This window comes from Micropterus dolomieu, linkage group LG13 (genome assembly GCF_021292245.1).
Source record: "Micropterus dolomieu isolate WLL.071019.BEF.003 ecotype Adirondacks linkage group LG13, ASM2129224v1, whole genome shotgun sequence".
Lineage (NCBI taxonomy): Eukaryota > Metazoa > Chordata > Actinopteri > Centrarchiformes > Centrarchidae > Micropterus > Micropterus dolomieu.
This window is the reverse complement of record NC_060162.1, coordinates 15365307-15378750: the sequence shown is the minus strand read 5'-3', so window position 1 is coordinate 15378750 and position 13444 is coordinate 15365307. Positions and strand designations below refer to the sequence as shown.

General features: G+C 39.3%; 1 protein-coding gene across 2 annotated transcripts in view; it reads right to left on the bottom strand.

The window, feature by feature from the left end:
* The window catches only part of ggt1b (gamma-glutamyltransferase 1b), a 22750-nt gene extending 9897 nt beyond the window's left edge, over window positions 1-12853 (bottom strand). The window contains exons 1-6 of one of the 2 annotated variants that reach the window (XM_046066160.1): window positions 12673-12852; window positions 2158-2354; window positions 1773-1903; window positions 1596-1685; window positions 1121-1313; window positions 866-1026 (exon numbers count right to left, since the gene is read on the bottom strand). In XM_046066160.1, coding sequence (XP_045922116.1) covers window positions 866-1026; window positions 1121-1313; window positions 1596-1685; window positions 1773-1903; window positions 2158-2324 — 742 coding nt within the window. In that variant the 5' untranslated portion in view covers window positions 2325-2354; window positions 12673-12852. Of the gene's footprint in view, window positions 1-865; window positions 1027-1120; window positions 1314-1595; window positions 1686-1772; window positions 1904-2157; window positions 2355-12672 lie in introns of both variants that reach the window. The other variant, XM_046066161.1, reaches the window with a different exon arrangement.
* Window positions 12854-13444: the final 591 nt, after the last annotated feature.

Below are 13444 nucleotides of genomic sequence, written 5' to 3'. Positions count from 1 at the left end.
GAGGAATCTTGCGGCGGCATTTTGCACCAATTGCAGACGAGCAGTTTGGGATTTCGAGATACCACAGTAAAGTGAATTGCAGTAATCTACACGTGTGGTGATAAAAGCATGAACAGCCATCTCAAGAGTTTTAGGATTAAGAAAAGGTTTGACTTTTGACAAGAGACGTAGGTGATAAAAACTAGAGCTTATTACCGAGGAGATTTGTTTATCAAAATTTAAAGACTCATCCAGTAGAACGCCCAGGTTCCGAACACTTGAGGATCTAAACGCCGCTAGTCTGCCTAGGTCGAGGGAGGCAGCCTGGGGATTAACAGTGGGCCCGAAGACAATGATCTCTGTTTTGGTTTCATTTAAAAACAAAAAATTTTGGTCCAGCCAAAATTTTACTTCATCTAGACAACCTAAGAATGATGAAAGGGCAGAGGGATCATTTCTCTTGATTGGAACGTACATTTGGGTGTCGTCTGCATAACAGTGAAAAGATACCCCATGTCTTCTTAGAATGTTGCCCAGCGGTAACATGTAGAGGGAAAAGAGAGAAGGCGCTAAGATAGATCCTTGAGGAAGGCCACAGGTTAGATGCGCAACAGACGATGAGCAATTTCCTAGCTTTACTCTGAAAGTACGACACGAGAGATAAGACTGGAACCACTGGAGGACGATGCCTTTTAGCCCCACATCACATTCTAGTCTGGATATCAGGATGGAGTGGTCGATCGTATCAAAAGCTGCCGACAGATCCAGAAGAATAAGAGCCACAGAGTCACCAGTGTCAGTGGAACGATAGATGTCATTTAAAACTCTCAGCAGAGCAGATTCAGTACTGTATTCCTAACTTGAATAAAACAATAGAAAATACTACCTGCTGCCTGAATATCTGTCACAAGGTTTTGAGCCAGTTGTCCCTGATAGAAAGCATCAGCACCCTCTTCTGCTATTTTCCTATAGGTTTCTGCAAGCCTGGTAAATACGATGGTGTCATTTTCTTTTAGGATGTCACCATTTTTCCCACAAAACACTTCACTGAAATAGAGGGAAAGAACATTTACGATGCTAATGAATGTTTGACTTTCAAATAGACAGACAATGATTTTATACTCAGGTTGATGCCTCTCACCACAGGGCTTGGTCCTTGATGATTGTTTTCTTGTTAGTGGACACAGCAGAGGCAAGAGCCCTGCCTAAAGGAAAACCTTTTTCTGCAAGTACAATGCTAGGCTGGAACAAGTCTTTCCAAGGAAGTTTGCCATGTCGTCGGTGCGCCATCTCATAACCTCGAATCTCCCCTGGTACAGCAATAGACAACCCTCCTACCAACCATGGAAACCAAAGAAACAAAAACTTATATAATTGCCTCATAAGTTATTCAGACATTATTTTAGGGCACTGGTATACTACTGCAAGGTCTGGATTCTAAGACCCAAGCATTTGTTGTTTTCTATTCCTGATCTAAGAGTCTGTCACAGCTCTAAGAGAATACACACTCTAACCTCTCTTTTGTCTGTTACTATCACAGGTTCATCTTTTTCCATAACAATGTTAACCACAGCTTCCCCTAATTTCTGTGTCTGATAGGGCTGGTTAAACATTACCTGTCTGGGATAAATCTGTACTGTTTCCAAACATGTTCTCTGTTGCAATGCGTGGTGCAGTCTCCCTGGCATCAATGGTCTCTACCTTTCCTGTGTATGAGTCACAAACCAGGAAATATATTTAAACAAAAGACTTTGGTGGTATTGGTGGTGATGTATGTTAGAGTAAACGTGTACCAGTTGTTCGGTTGTAGATGGTGAAGAAAAGTCCTCCTCCGATGCCCGCACTGTGAGCGTTCATAAGTCCAATGCACAGTAAAGCAGCTATAGAGGCATCTACTGCAGACCCCCCTTTCATCAGTATGTCTCTGTGGTAAAATTAATTAAAACACACACAGGGAGGGAAGGGGTGGAGGATTAGTTTTTATGCTTAAGATCTTACGAACCCCTTGTTGGCAGACATAAATAATTTAAATACAGTAGGTTCACAGGGATTTGCATGTATGCTAAAGTCGTGTGAATGCATGGCTGTATGTGTGAGCAATGTTAAAACTTCTATGAGTGTTTACACAGCAGAGCAATATGTCTGCCCTGAAGGATGTTTCGGTGTGTTAGCTCTCACCTGCCAACTTCTGAACACGGCCCAGCATCTGCTGCCACGGCTGCCTTCAAGTACACATGCTCACTTCGTTGCTTCCTTCTCTCCACACCGAAGAAGACACCCACAAAAGTGGCGACTGATGCCAACAGCAGCAACGTCAGTGCCACAATTATTGTCTTGCTGACCATTTTTATGGTTATAAATACTTTATTTATTCCCTAGAGAGAGAGAAAAACATTTATAGCTATTTTATGAAAATGCACCAGCAACATGTAGCACTAAAATCAGAAACCAGCAAAACCACTGTGAACCCCAATCCAAAGATCTTATCATATGGATCAAAAGGATTAATAATTTAGAATACTATGTGTGTCACACATTACAGGTTTAAATATTGCATTAATATTGCATTATCAGCAAATCAATGCCCTGATATTTGAATCAATGCTTCACATGAATGTTAAACCTACAACTGAGGCTTACATAATAAAATATGAATTACATACAAAATGTTTAGATATCAAATCTATATAGCTAATCAACGTTCAGAAAACCCTCTTGATTGCAAAGCTATAATTTGGTTGAGAAAACTTGATATTCATGTGTATTGACAATTTCCTTTGAAAACAGCATTACAAACACTGATAGAAGTGGTTTGCTAAAACGTTGGTATCTTTATAGTCAGACAGGTAGTACTCATTATAATTTTCATTGTCATTACAGTCTGGCATAAACAGTTAAAAACTTGTTTTTTAAATTCTGATTCCAGGCATGGCTGAAGCCTAGCATGAGCTCATTACCAGGAAGTTGTACCTGTGTGTTCAGTTACAGCATGTGCAGACGTGTGAATAATGTTCAAATTACAATATTCAACAGACCAAGTAAGGCAAAAGTAAGGGGACGGGTCGGATTTTCCACGAAATCGATTGGTTTACATAAGCCTCTTTCCTGCTGATTCTCAGTTTAACACACAAAATGGAAGGAGTCCGCTAACACCAACTGCAACACAAACTCCACGTAAGGATAAGAAACAAAAAAGCTTTTATTTGATGAAGCCCATTAGGTCAAACGAGAATTAGATCAACGTTGGGCGAAAACACAGTCAACATTGGAAATGCGTTTGAGTCATGGAAAGACCTCCGCTTTGTTTTGGATATAAAAACCGAACCAAAGTTGTCTTTTATTATAATGGACAGGTAAACTAATATTACTGCAAAGCATGTAAAATATATTGTGATTCAGTGTTTTAGTTGGCTCAAGTTAGATTTTCCAGTGCAAAATACTATTGTTGAAACGCTTTCCAATTTACTTCACCAGCTAACTTGTTACATATTACTATCCTGTGTCGTGGTATTATGTCAAAGTGTTGATTTTATCCTGCAAGAAATGATGTAATGATGCAAAGCAAATGTGGAATGATTTGTTTCTAAAACCAATTGTGATGCAAGGTATGGGCAACCTGCTAAATTAGCATGAATCTGCAGTTGTTGGCTTCGTTGCGTTCAATATAGATCTATTGTCTTTTTTATTGATGCTCAAGTACACAGCTTATTCATCGTCTCAGTCGCTGTAACTTATGTGGCCCACAAAATATACAATAATGCAACATAACGGCGCAGGACAGAAATACACAGTGGAAGACCCATTCATGACAGTAATGTTACTTACTGCGTCTAACTGTTATACTAAAGTGTGGCAACAATCTCATTTATAATATTCAGTATAGCTCACTAACCATTTTTGTTGTCATACAATAAATTTAGCTATGTTGACATTGCTGAGCCTACCTGATGAAAGATACACAAATAGTTATTGAAACGCTGTTGGCTAAATACAGTCAATGTACACTCAGAAACATAAAGGTGCTAACCGAAACCAAAAATGGTTCTTCTGAGTGATGCCATAGAAGAACTATTTCTACAAAGAACTTTTTAGCAAGTGGTTCTTTAAAGAACCATTTCTGCAAATGGTTCTTTGAGGAATCTTTGGGGGTTCATTACAAAGATGTCAAAAACCATAAATGGTGCTACAAAGCTTTAGCAAAAATAGGTTCTTTAAAGGTGAACAGGAATGCAATATAAAATCCATAACTATATTTTCAGTGGTGTATAAAGACTCTTAGATGTATACTCAGATAAATGACAGGTGAATGTTAGAGGCTGGGAAAATGTGCCAAAATTAAGTCAAAGTTTTTGGCTAACATTAAGGCCTTTGTTTTTGGGAATTAAGATACGGCGCTTAAGTGCTCCTCACGCGGGAGTGGTGGTGCACTTTCACATGATGAACTTTATTAGTGTTGTGTCATTCAGTGAACATTTGCTCATTTGACCTAATCTTTTATATGGCTCGGGAGGAACGAGTAGTCTCAGTGAATAATTTGTTCATTTTCATGCATGTGTGAATAGTCTTGGACTCTTACATTCACTCGTCACAAGGCAGCTGCATGGGCTCCGTCAGCACAGAAAACAGAATTGATTAGTTTGCTACTCATTACTGTGGGTTTCTAGGTTTGAGTCGTTCATTTGTCAGGTGAGAGCTCAGCCACTGTGGAGCAGGAATGAGCTATTCTTTCACCACTGACATGGGTCCTCTGAGTCTTTCATTCATTTAACAGGCTGACTGCCAGCGCTGGAGATGAGAGGCAACCCGGTTGTCAGGTTACAGTCACTCAATCGACATTAAATAGAATTTTGTTTAGTTTGTTAATTAACCTATGTTGCATTTAATAAAGCATAAAGTTATTACAGTGCAGTGAGGTTGTGCTATAGTTTTATAGTTTTTTTGATCCAAGATGGCGCTGAGCATAGCGGCCTCGGTGTCAAGTGCTCTTTGTTTTGTTCTTGTGTGTCAGTTCAGTTTTCGGCTGTGATTCCCGGTGCTCTTTCACCAGAGAAGAGCTCATGAACATCAGGGGTACAACTCCAGCGGATTTAGTTCCCACTTTTTTCGCGTCATCAGTGTAATTATTACAGCTCTCTCGCTGTTGTGCGGGCAGCAAAGCGGGAGAGTAAAAAGAGCCGGGTCGCTCGTGCGTCTTTTCCATAGGGGACTCCGCACACTGCTACCAGCAATATTTTTCTCCAACGTGCGCTCGCTGTGCAATAAACTGGACAAACTTCAGCCTCTAGTGGGGGGAAAAAGAGACTTTTTTTCATCTTCTGTTCTGTGCTTCACGGAGAAGTGGCTGTGTGAACTGACTCCGCGCTGCAGCAGGGACTCATGCTGCCAAACACCAGAAAATTGAAGACTGTTAAGCCGACATCTTTACACAGACCTGCCCCATCAATGTCCTGGAGCATGCAGCGGGCACACCGTGTTCTGTCAGAGCGCAAGGCTCCGCCGAGATGAGAGGAAGCGGATTCTGTGTTTACATCAGTGACGCTTGCATGGTGCTTAAACAGTCAAAGTGGATGGACACTGTTTCCTACATGTCAAACTTCATATGGAGGCTACATATCTCACAATATGCAATCCTGTCCACTCACTAGCCTATAGGCTAAATGTTCATGCTGCTACGGCACTTCCACACTGTTTACATAGCCGACTGTTATTAGGCTGCTCCCGCTACTGGCTTATATTTCAGAAGCTTGTAACCATCAGGGCCTCGCTAATGTTAAGTAGCCTACTTCTGATGCTGCTATTATTTAAATAGGTTAGAAATAGGCTATACAGGTGAACATACTTTCACTATTAGGTTACGCACTTTATAATGCTCCAGCCCTGCATGCCATTCTCACTCCCCTGACAGTATACAGGTCAGCTGTCTCCTCTAGTGTCATACTGTAAATTACCGTCTTATTTTTGCGGGCCTGACTAATAGTGAAAAGCTCATAAAATAACCTACTGAAGATGCATTAAAAATCACATATTTTTGCGGGCCTGACTAATAGTGAAAAGCTCATAAAATAACCTACTGAAGATGCATTAAAAATCACAAATGATTCAAAGTAACTTTGGTTTAATGACTGCTGCATTAAACAATACATTTTTTGTTTTGTGTCTTGTAAGTTGAAGAGGCTATTGTGACTTTGTTTTTAGCACATTGGACCGCAAGAAACGGCATTTCGTGATTATTCGGTATGTGGATGAATGACAACAAAGTATAAAATAGTGACAATAAACTAACTTGAAATAATAAATCAGTGGCAGGCCATTGGTTTCTATTTTGCATTGGTCCACATAATCTTGACTAAGAGACTAGATTTTCATGGTCTTTTTTTAATTGATACTGAAAATGTGTATGGACATGGTTCCCACAGAGGTTGCTGCTGGAAAGCTGAGTTTCATTTGCGCTGGAAGTGGCTACCAAGCCACCAAGAGATCCACTGCCCAGCTAGGTCAGCAAGACAGAGTTTCTGTATAACACAGCATACCATAGTCCTGCTAGTGTTTACAGTTAACAGCTGATGACAGTTATTCTGTGTCCCCTTCACTTCAATGCCCTGGCAGGTTTCTACCGGGAGCCGAATTACCTGCGAGGTAGTCTCCTCTCCAATACAAACAGACCCGGTCATTAAAACACTGAAATACCGTTAACACAGCCACACCACACGTTAGTCCTGTGGTGTGTTTACAGCTAACAGCTGATCAGGGTCCGTGGATGCCAGAGAATGCAAATGTAACTTTTAATTTTTATTTATCAACAGAGCTGTGCTGTTGTTTCACAGCTCTTGAACTGGTAAAGTTGCTGTTACGGTTACCTTGTCTGTGGTCTGCTGGCAGAACACCGGCTGCTTTTTGTTCAGGTGCCGTCATGCTGTTGCCAAGACGGCATAAGTTTAGTTTTACGGTGGATGGACGATGTCATTACAGAGTTGTTATTTTCTTTAGCTTGAAATAATCCCATACTTCGGACACTTTCTTCTTTGTCCCTCACTATTTTCTTTCTCTTCCTCCACTTTGCAAACAGCTCCATTATAATCAAGTCGTGTTCACAGCGTAAGCGCGATGTATGATAGTAATAAATGTCCGTGGGAAACACTGTGCTGTATAGTTAAATGCATTTAACTAAATATAGTTAAATGCAAAGAATTTGTGTCAATGCATTTTATTAATTCTACTTTTTTTAATCGATGAATCGTTTCAGCCCTACTCCATGATGAACACCGCCAATTTGCTTACTGAAAAGTGACCATTACAGAGGAAATAGTTTATATAATTCCCCTGTGCACACATTCTTTGTTTAAATTAGATGGAAATCAGAGCAGCAAACAAGGCACTCTTGAAAAAACTTCAGGCTCTGGAACTGGGTGTATGGCTCCTTATCTTAAAGCATAATGTAGAATGTGAAAATACTTGTGCACACACAGAAATACACTGCATATACTTTTCAACATTTCATGTGAAACATGAAATATGTTTAGGAGTATTTACACTTCAACTTATGTCCCTTAGCAAGAGTTCAGCTTTAATGTTTGGTGTTTTATTTGTGTTGTACAATTAGCTTGTCCTTTGTATTGACAAACATAATGTGAAATGTAACATTTTCAGTCAGTAGTAAAGACATAGGGAGAACAAATGTTTTTTAGAATTTATTGCAATGTGATAAATAAACCATATCTTTTTTTTTTGAATGGACCTATAACACAAATATGGACATATTTAAAACTAAAAGTAAACAGATGAAGAGAAGGCCTTTCCACGTCAGTCCACGCTAACAGATTGACTTCCAGCACAATGAGGAGGATTCACAGGTCTCTGCAGCTTTCTTGGCACCAGGTGGGACATCTGTTCCACACTATGACTGTGAGAGGAAAATGTGTAATAAATGCTTCAGGTAATGAAAAATATTAAGTAAACTATATACAGATGTGTCGAATAGAATATTGTGGAAAAGTTAATACGTAATTTAATTAAAAAAGTGAATCTTTCATATATTCGAAAAGCATTACACAAAGTGAAGTATTTCAAGCCCTTTTTTGTTTTCATCTTAATGATTACGGTTTACAGCTCATGGAAATCAAAACAAGTATCTCAAAGTGTATTAAAATGTAAGAATAAATACGTTCAGTGGCTCAGTGTTTCTATGTTGACAATATACTATTATGTCACATACATGGGAGAAAATGGAACATGGGAGACAGTCTTTAAAGGTTTTTGTGTTTTGTTTTGTTTTCTTTGAAATTGTCCTCACAAGACAAAAAATGTAATATCAGCTGTCAAATGTCCAGTAGCCAAGAGTAACGTTAGTTTTTATAGTTTAAGCTGTGTGTAGCAGACGAGGAGGCATCAGGACGTCAACAAGAACTGATCACTGAAAGAAATACAAATATAAAAGTACCTTTTATCTCTCAACAGTCATATTCAAGACTATAATTGCACACAGCACTGCCGACAGCAACAACGTTACTCAAAATAGCGGTGTGGGGACGTAGCTTACCACACATAATCCATTAATACGTTAACTAAGGCAGCAATAACAGCCATGACTAGTGTTTTACAAGTTAAATGCTACCATCAAATATAACCAAGGAATCTACCGCTAGCTTATTAAGTTTATGACAAGTAACGTATAATCAAGTGACATCAAAATAAACGACTCTTAACTAACTAGTTATGTAAAAGAGTTTATTGATTTGCTTCAAATTGTTTAAAAGTGTTGCAAATTAACATTAATGTTACCATATTTATATATTAAAAAATGTTAAAGCATTTTAAACCATATGTAGTATAATGTCAACAGATAAATAAGTTATTTTAAGTGTTGTTGTATAGTTTCAGGTAACTTACCTCTAGTGTAAGATGGTAACAGGCCAACCTCCAGCATACATTTAGCGGAGAAGCCATCTCCTCTAACGCAGAGATGCATATAGCATTAGCTGTTGGCCCACCCTTTGCAACTATAGCAGCTTCAACTCTTCTGGGAAGGCTGTCCACAAGGTTAAGAGTGTGTTCATTGGAGTTGTTGACCACTCTTCTAGAAGCGCATTTGTGAGGACAAGCACAGATGCTGGACATCCCAAAGGTGTTCTGTTGGGTTGAGGTCAGGACTCTGTGCAGGCCAGGCAAGATCCTTCACACCAAACTTGCTCGTCCATGTCTTTATGGACCTTGCTTAAGCCCCTTTTAAACCACATGTTACCAGCTCAACTCGCCTCTACTCGCCTTTTTTGGTTTTGCATCGGGGAAAAATTGTGCCTGTACCTGCCACCTGGTACTTTTTTCGTATCACCTCCATCGAAGTTCCAAGCGAGCTGAGGCAATACTAAAAGGTGACATGAAAACACAGCAGACTACTGATTGGTCAGAGAATCGTCACTATTCACTGCATCATCCCTGTGCGGCATCAGACAGAGGCCAGCATATTTTACAGTTTTCGTACATTATTTCGTCACTAAACCCACTTCTGAGAAGTTTTGAGGTGGGAAATCAACTGTGTAGATTTGCAATATTGACAGTTTGACGAAAATTGATGGCAGATGAAAAATGTGCTTGAACAATTATGGAGCTGAGGACGTGGCGGCGGAAAAGCTTGCGCCAACCCGCGGGAGTAGCTTGCGAGCCTGGCCGGCCAGCCGCACACTTTCCCCTGAGATCCCACAGTCGTACAGACTACTGCAGCCACCGCAGTAGACTCCAGCAACAAGGGCAGAGGAAAACACAGTTGCTCACTCACGAGGTTGGGAAAAAGCCAGTTATCTCTCTGCAACCATCTGCAACGTATCTCAGACTAGATGACTCAACAGGGTGTTGAGTTAACTAAATTCTTGAATAAAAAGACGCCTAAATGAACAACACTTTGTTATTAAACGGCTTTTAAACTTTTTAAAAAAACTTTTTTTTACATTTTCAACTCCTTCCAGCATGCCAGTGTGTGTGTGAAAATTATTGAGGGAGTAAAATAACATTAATTTTTTAAAATTATCATCAGTGTCACTCAATTAGCAAACAATTAGCTCGTCATAAATTAGTGCTTGATATTTAATGTATTTATTTTATGTGTTGCATGGTGTTTTTCTTTCTTTTTTTTAGCAGTCGGGCAGTCAATCAACCCAAACAACTGAAAGGTGTGGTTTTATATTTCAGATAGAGCTGCAACGATTAGTTGATTAGTCAGTTGCTACAAAACGAATCAACAACTATTTTGGATTTGATATATAATAGGACTTCATAGTTGTTTGAGTCAATCTTAGGCAAAAAGGTCAAATGTAAGAATTTGCTGCATTTCATTATACAGTAAAAGCCTACATTTAATATTTGGGTTCTGGACTTTTGGTCAGACAAAGAAAAACATATTTCAAGAACTTGGGATTTAGGAATTTGTGGTGGGCATTTTTCAGTGTTTTGTGATGTTTTAAAGGCCAAATGATTAATTGAAAACATAGTCAGCAGATTAATCAATAATGAAAATACTGATTAGTTGCAGCCATAATTTCACGCTATTATCTGCAAATAACTTCAATAACAGTGAACCATTATTACTTTGAATAACAACATAAAGTACACAAAGAACCATCCCCTAAAAAATGGTTCTTCAGTTGGTGGTGGTTCTTTGTAGAACCAGAGTCATTTGAAGAACCATTTAAGAACCATCATTTTTCTGAGTGTAACATTATCATGCAACGAGCATGGATTAGTTCAACGTCAAGCTGATATCAGGTAGGGCTGAGTGCAGTAGTAGGTAAACAGAGGTGTGGGCCCAAATTGCAGACACTGCCGAGGAGGATGCAGTATAAGATGATTTATTAAATGAACAAAAACAGGCTTACATCCGAGCATGAGGCAAGAGTCCAAACACAGGTTAAATCCAACAAAGGCAGAGTACAGAGTCCAAACATGGGTTAAATCCAAAAGGCAACGTAATCCAAACACAAGGGAACAACACAGAAATCCAGGGAAACAGAGGACTGAACATAACTGAGGGCAATACAGGGGCACACCACACACAGACACTGGCAAGAGGGGCAATTAAACGCAGGTGAGACGCTAGACAAAAACACCAAAATCACCAAAATTACAAACCAAAACAGGAAGTAAAGCTACAGACAATACGCAAGGATATATGTAACTAAATACAGCATAAAACAAGGAAGCAAAGCTCAACTAAACAAACCTAAACAAGAACATAGAGGGGAGGGTAAAACAGAAATGGACATTTAACAAAACAACAGTGGAAGTTTACCTGGAGTTTCCAGCCGGTGTGTCAGTCTCTCTTTTGCCCTGCTAATTACTTCGAGCACGAGCACACGCTGTGGAAGGCAGTCACTGCAATCTGAAACCTCACCGCTAGAGACCACTAGAGGTATTTTATAAAGGCATGTGTTTCCCGCACATATACTTCACTCTAAAAACAACATTGTACCATGTTACAAGACGCGGCGGATATCGGCGATATCTTACAAGTACGAACCAGGTAAAGCAACAGTGCACACAAGTGCAGATGTCATTAGGTACCACATACGCTTAGGTCATTTGGTTATGTCATTATCAAGTCAGCGACTTTATAAAACATACTGCCCAAATCCATATCAGTAGCTTTTTCATTTTAAAACTTGTAGTCTTCAGACCCAACCAATGCTGCCTCAAGTGACATCACCTGAGGCAATTAATCAGATTTTGCTAGAGCCACAAAAGCCTTTATACAATTTTTTTCACATAAGCAAATATACTGTTAAAGACCTGTAAACAGACTTTTATGTATTACTTTTTTGGTGTTTTGTCTTTAACCAAACAAGTGCACACAGAGCTGACCAGTTGGCAGTAGGTAAAATTATATATCCATGCCCTGTAGGCAACAATACAGCCCTAACCCCACTTTACATTGTTAAACTCCTTGACTGAAAATAAGTCTACTCTGCCTCTACTGATATCCTTTAAACCTGTTTATCAGGCCAACAATATGCATTTTTCACATTTACAGGTTGTAAATGTCCTTGCCAAAATGTTAAAATAAAGGTTGATTGAATAGAGGGATTTTTAATAAATACTTGTGCAGAAATTACATAGTTAACTACTATCATGCAAATAAATTACCTATGTTGAAATAATGTATCATACACAAATAACAGTGGGATTTTGAAATGTGTGGAGGGCTCTGCTAGCAAATAAACCTCCAAATTGTTGTGTTGCAGTTGTCTGAATCATACAATGTGTTCATACAGTTCTGTATATCTGAGATAATCTGACTGTGAGATGGTGTATTCACCTGGGTGTGCTTTCAGCTGCCAATAAGACAAAGAAAAAGGAAAAAGTAATTCAGCTTGATAACACCTCCCATTTGCTCCAAACCCTAAAGCTTACTGTCATTAAGATTCTTTGGTCTGTCAAAGGCATTAAACCAGATTATGTAACAGGAAAGGGAATTGATAGTGAGTGAACAGTTTCACAGCACAAGATCTAGTGACATTAGAGTACACAAACCATTTATACAAAATTGTCACCTGCCGTTCCATCTCAGAGTTCAAAGTCACTTCAGCAATTAAATATGAGGGAAATTTTATGAGGTAATACGAGGACTTGGAGAAATTTGAATCCAAATCCTTAGATTGGATTGACCGCCACCTAGATGATGGGATGAAAAAAAAAAATTGGTCTTACCTTGATTTCTTGCGGAGGCCTCAGCAACAGGCTGCTCACTGTGTGCGTTTGCCACGATCTGCAGCAGTTGATAGGTAACAGGCTTACTGTGCCGCTCAATGTGTAACTATCACTATCAAGTCAGTAAACTTTAACCCACTCAATCATAAAACAGCTATCTTGTGTTATCAAGGGGAGTAAAAAAAAGTGCAGAGACAGAAGAAACAACTTGAGACGAGATTCAAGTTATTACTCAAATAATTAGTCATCTGTACTCAATCTTCACATACCGTTCTAAATACCACAGACCAATGGCATGACCCTGAACCTGAGAGGAAATAACAAAATAACAATTCACTGAATGAATAGTACTTTATCTGCAGTGGTATTTAAACGTATCTGCAGCAAAGATTAACTAACAGTAGCCTCAGTTTGCTGGTGGTTCATTTTAAATAGATGACATATGATGATAGATACCGGTAGTCACATTTTGACAAAATGCTAAACTAGGGACCTGTTTCACAGCTCTGATGCAGCACTAGAATAAATATAATTTTTTTGCATAAAGGTTCACAAAACGTTTGATTTTAAAGTTTTAAATAAAGTGCCTCCTCACCAGGAAAATGAAGGCTTTCAGGGCTGCGGGGGAGAAGATCACATCTGCCATGAGGGGAGGAAAAAACGCTACAAATAAACTGCAGGGGAACAGTGTGAGCAGAGCTGATGAGAAGGGCCAAAGGCTCAGTTAAATAAGCAGCTAGGCCAATAGGTGGAGGGCTACATGGACAGGACA